This window comes from Cotesia typhae, unplaced genomic scaffold (genome assembly GCF_013202065.1).
Source record: "Cotesia typhae breed Kobodo isofemale line unplaced genomic scaffold, CoteBio_Ctyphae contig_142, whole genome shotgun sequence".
Classification (NCBI taxonomy): domain Eukaryota; kingdom Metazoa; phylum Arthropoda; class Insecta; order Hymenoptera; family Braconidae; genus Cotesia; species Cotesia typhae.
In genome coordinates this window covers 1-5,584 of record NW_027423720.1, presented here as the reverse complement: position 1 = coordinate 5,584, position 5,584 = coordinate 1, and the positions used below count along the sequence as shown (strand labels likewise).

Below are 5,584 nucleotides of genomic sequence, written 5' to 3'. Positions count from 1 at the left end.
AAAAAACTAAAATTAGAAGTTAAAATTAGTAATAATCTAATTATTCAGGTACTTAGACTTTAGTATATTATCGGCCGGAAATATAAATTTTATCTTTCAATTTTTATCATTTATTATTTAGATAACTGTTATGGAAACAGGGGTGACTGTTAATTACAATTATTCATTAACATCAGTAATACATTTTTTTAATATGCTCCAAGAAATTGAAAAATCGCAGTTTTGCAGTGGTGCTGGAGTGAACAACGGAAGGTTTTTATTATCTTCATTTCCTTGTGAAGTAATGAATAAAATGAATTACGAATTTTATCTTTTTTTGTAGGTGTTCAACCAGGTGTGATGGTATTTTACAATCACCCGAAAAATATAAAAGATTTATGAAAATGAATCGATGTTTCAGTTGTCGATCCTTACGAAAAAGATTGTTAATGTCGTCAAAACGAAAAAACAACGATATAACGAAACGTTACATTACGATTAAACGTAAACTGCATGTAAAACAAAAAAATTTACATCGTCTGAAGAAAAAGGTAATATTGGTTTTATAATGTAATTGCTGTTATACTATTTGTTGTTCTACAGAATCATCAATTGAAGGAAAAGATGGAACAATTAAAACACCAGTGTGCTGTAATCAAAGATAGTGTTATTGAAGAAGAAATCGCGGATCTCCCAGAAGCCCAAAAACAAGCAGTTCGTGCTTGTTTTCAAGCTGCTAAAGTCAAAAATTCGAAACAACGACGTTATACTATTGAGTGGGTATATGAGTGTCTAATGATTAGAATTAAAGGTCCTGCGGTTTATGATAAATTGCGTGAACGTCAAATATTACCATTACCTTGTAAGGACACACTAAACAGATACATAAACAAATTAGATAGCGCTTTTGGTTTTCCGAAAGCTATATTTGACACTCTCCGTTTGAAGGCATCGCGAATGGAAAGTTATGACAAAAGGGGTATAATTTATTTTACGTGACACGTGGTAAACTTTGCGATACTAACAATTTTTCTACAGTTGGTTACTAACAATCAATGTAAAGACAATATAACAATTGCTTCTTCGAAACATTACGTTAAACTATACGTGAATATGAGCTGTTGAGCTTTATTAGCGTTATAAATTATCCACTTTTTATTTCTATTATTTTTCAAAAGCATTTGTTACAGTAATACAATTATGACATACACAACAATGATACACATTGTGTCATTTTTACATTTACAAAGAAATTGCGTAGTACTAAATTTCGAATAATTTACATAGGCTTAATATCATTTTTGCTAATATGCTTATTAATACGTAGATAATGCATTATTAACATAGCTTAATTAGAAATAAATTACTTTTGCTTACAATTTTTTAATACAAGTACTCCAAGCATTTTATTACACTAACTTTCATCTTCGTGTTTTCGCAGGTACCTTATTAATTGACGAAATCGCTTTAAGCGAAGCTGTAAAATTAAATACTAAAATTATGGAGTTTAATGGCTTCGTCAATTTAGGCAGTTACACGCCACAAAACTTAATAAACGAGAGAGCTGATCATGCACTAGTTTTTATGTACCAACCCTTCCGTGGTACATGGGTCCAAGTGTTGGGATATTTTTAAGCAAAAGTGCAGTGACGAAAGACGTTCTGCATAAATTAATCATAGACTGCATCATCCAGTTAGAGAAAGCTGGAATGCAAGTAGATGTTGTCACCTCGGATGGTGCTCAGTGGAACCGCGGAGCGTGGAAAATTTTTGGTATCGAAGACCAAAAATTCAGTTGTACGCATCCTTATGATACATCTAGACAACTATGGTTTATGTCAGACTTTCCTCATTTGCTGAAGTGTTTCCGAACCAAAATTCTTGAGGGACCTTCGTTTTGGGTAAGAAGTCAAATATATATGTTTATAATTTTGTAAATAGTATGTAAATTGACGATGCGTAATATTTAGTAAGAAAAAATATCATGTTTGGTATGAAAAATTGTTCTCATTACGGTAATTAAATAGCTTAATACATTTTTAGACCCCTGATGGGATTGTGAAAAAAATCCATTGGGAAGTTTTATTGCAACACGAGCTTCAATATAGACCTAACTTGAAAGTTTCGTACAAATTAACACCTGAACATATACACCCCGAAGGATATCAAAAATGAATGTTCGTTTAGCGGAAGAAGTAAGTAAACTTTAATCTTTAATCTTTAACTTTTTATCTGATTCTTTTATTTTCATGAAAAATTAATATTAGTTGAAACAGTTGCCTTGTAAAATACAGATTCCGCCATTGGTCTCTTTATTCATTCATTGGTAGTTCAGCTTTTTCATAATTATCGCGAATTTGGTATTCCATTTACGTTCACTATACTAACTTAATAATAATTTCGGAAGAAAACTAAGAGGCCGGAAATGCCTATTTTTTTTTTTCGGATTTGAATATATAAATTCGTATAATATTTGTTTTTTAAATCAATAAGACCGTCTATTCAGCGTGAAAACAAGAATATGCGGTTTGGTCATTCTTTAAATTGCAATAATCTCGCATTAGGGATAGTTAATCAATTTCAAATTTAAAGGGTTAGTGCATTTCAATATCCTTATTAAGTATACAAAAGTTTAGAATTTTCCGACATTACTATTTCCGAAGAACGACTACCTCACTGAAAAAATCAAAATTTAATTTCAACAGAAATTGCAATTTTTTATTCTTTTAGTTATTCTCTAAACCATTAAGAGTTGCTATGATGACTTGGCAAAACGATTGCACCGAACTGCAAGATTGTGGACCCACTATCAAATTTATGGAAAGAGTAGATAATTTGATAAAGACGATGAGTTCTCGCACTCCTGAATCTGCTTTACGTTCTAATGACGAATGTCCAATGAGACAGGTATTGTATTATTTTCAATAAAGTAGAAATAATTGATTATTTCAGTTAAAGACCAAGTGGAAATGAAATCGGTATATCACAGCTAACGGCGCATAAAACGAATATCAATACCTTCGAAAGTTTTTTTCTCCATCACAATATTTATCAGAAGGAGTAAGTAAACAATATAAAATTGAAGAGAGAGGAGAGTCACACTTCTACACACATCTATTCACAGTTCAGATACTCCATGTTCTTCATTCGGCAATAACAATAACAAATAATAACAAACAATTTTGTAGTATGTTGATTCCCAATATTTAGTAAAAAAATAATTAATATTTTATGCATCATACATCTTTTACTAAATCTAAGACAAAACATTTCTTATAATTTGAGTTAGTAATGCTTTGCCGCGCTGTTTTCTTATGTATTGTTATGAATTTCATTTTTCGTTATGAATTTAAAATTATTAATCACATGTACATATGTAATAACCATTCACTTCAAATTATTTCATTGCATGAACATTTTCCAATTCACCAACACTTCTTGATATAGTTCTATTTTTACGCTGTAGATTATCAAAGAATTTGACAAATATTTGAGAGAATGGGAAGCTGAAGCTGTTGATAACAAAAACAAATGTCGCAAGAAGAAAAATCAAAATGTAGAAAGTGATGACAGTATTGAAAAACATTTTTTTCTCGCTATTACCAAAAGCACGCTAACAGGATTGAAGATTACTTTAGGAGGGACACTTGAACTATTGGATTTTTGACTGAAAAATGTAATTTTGACTATTTAATGACTGCCCGTCTTAATCAAGACAAGTTAGAAGTAAGTACAATGAAGATTTAATTGTATACAGTCACTTCTCGAAATATCATACTCTCATAGAGTCTCCTGGTTTAAAAACTGATTGAAAAGAATTGAAAAGTGATCACTCCATGCAAACTGTATATCTATATATACAATCAAAAGAATTAAAATTATTGAAAAAATTTGAATTTCATCATTTTTAATTCTTTTCAATCAATATTTTTAAACGGCTCTATAGCTTTCATAAATTTTTTAAATTTCTCATTTGTTCATACTTTATAGCAATTTTTTGGGATCGTAAGGAGTGCTTGTGGGTGTAATGAACATCCAGATCCTATCATATTTGGACAAGTATTCAGATTACTCTGCTCCTATTCTTTAGTTACGCCACCAAAAGGATCAAATGTAACTGCCGTTGAACTTTTGCAATCATTGATGGAGACAAAAGAATCACTGATGCTAATTCAAGATAAAAAATCAAAGTGGCTACAGAAATTAGATTCTATAATTGACAATGGATTTATTGAAGAAGACGATATTTACCGAAGAAAAAGCGTCGCAGTGAGTCATTTTGAGAATTTAGTTGATACGAGTGAAGATGACACTGACGTCACGTCTGCCACCAATGATTCATCAAAGTCAAGGACTATGAATTTTCTTGAAAAAGGAGTGTAGCTAAAAACCTTTTGAGAGTTTAGTTGACTCTAGTGAAGATGAAAACAATAATGTTAATTTGGATTCTGCTATTGCTGATGGATTACAGGCTAATGATCCTCATGAACATCATGACTACGATGTTGTTAGTACAAGCGAGTTTGTTGTGTCGTATATTGCTGGTTACGTTGCCAGAAAAATGCAGCGATTTTCTCGGTGTCATCTTTGCTTGGCGAGTCTAGAGTCTGATAAATCTTCTCATAGAGATCGAGTCATTGATCTAATGAGTGAACAATGTATACGTCCAAGTAATAATCTATATTCTTTGATCCAGCAATTGGAAAATATTGTATTGACTGTTGTTGGGACAAAGACAGTTAGGTTTGATACGATGAATTGTATTTTAGATAAAGTCGCAGAAGAAAAATCACTACCTTTCGTTGGTTGCCAAGAACATCAATTCACGTTGATGAAAAAATATTAAATTACTTTATAACTATTAGAGGTCATTTCTTAGCTAATCATATTAATAAGAATTATAAGCAAAAAAGTATTAAAAATAAAAATTACGTAAAATTTCAAAATTAGTATAAGTTGTGCTTATCGGAGTTTTAAAAGATTTTTACAAATGTTCGTCAAACTTAACAATTTTATAATGATAACTTTTATAGTTATTAATTATTTTTATGCAGAGTTTTTATGTAAAAAAAAACATTTAAGTAACAATATATATTTTTTAATAGATGTTTACGTTTATTATTTGATTTTTTATCTTTATAGAAATTATTTTTTTCATACTTCACTTCTATGCCTGCTAATTATAAACAGACCAAGGAATTCATCGTTAATACTATTTTTGGTATTTTATAATTATAAGGCTTCTTTTAGAAAATAAATTTAATAATTTTAAATCTATTCAACAGGTCCTTCTCTTAATATGTTCAGTTTTTTATATGAAATAATTTATTATTTACTCAAAAATTTTAAAATAATTAAGTCATTATAAAAGTAACAATTTAGTTAAAAATTAAATGTGCCGTTAACTTGTTATTTCAATATTATTTTCGAATTCTTAATTATTTATTGGAAAATCTGTAAACATTGGAGTTGTAGGTTAAGTATAGCTTACTCCTCGTTATACTTATACTCTTAACCGCTAAATTCAAAAACTGGATTGCAGCAGTAGCAGCGCACTCTGTAATGAAACTTTATTTTCTCTACTTTTCGTGGACACTTCTGATAC

The 5,584-nt window shown here is 30.0% G+C and overlaps 1 protein-coding gene across 1 annotated transcript; it reads left to right on the top strand.

Annotated features, from left to right (window-relative positions):
• Nucleotides 1-4,347, top strand: LOC141537747 (uncharacterized). Its single transcript, XM_074258906.1, has 9 exons — nucleotides 1-48; nucleotides 122-252; nucleotides 323-530; nucleotides 583-958; nucleotides 1,421-1,880; nucleotides 2,023-2,174; nucleotides 2,710-3,039; nucleotides 3,446-3,705; nucleotides 3,970-4,347. Exons 2-5 carry the CDS (start codon nucleotides 131-133, stop codon nucleotides 1,612-1,614), a joined length of 900 nt encoding a protein of 299 aa, XP_074115007.1. The 5' UTR covers nucleotides 1-48; nucleotides 122-130; the 3' UTR covers nucleotides 1,615-1,880; nucleotides 2,023-2,174; nucleotides 2,710-3,039; nucleotides 3,446-3,705; nucleotides 3,970-4,347.
• Nucleotides 4,348-5,584: the final 1,237 nt, after the last annotated feature.

Coding starts and splice junctions, on each gene's coding strand:
- LOC141537747 (XM_074258906.1), top strand. CDS start 131: ATGGAAACAGGGGTGACTGTTAATTACAATTATTCATTAACATCAGTA. Junction 531..582: donor TACATCGTCTGAAGAAAAAG/GTAATATTGGTT, acceptor GTTGTTCTACAG/AATCATCAATTGAAGGAAAA. Junction 959..1,420: donor GGAAAGTTATGACAAAAGGG/GTATAATTTATT, acceptor GTGTTTTCGCAG/GTACCTTATTAATTGACGAA.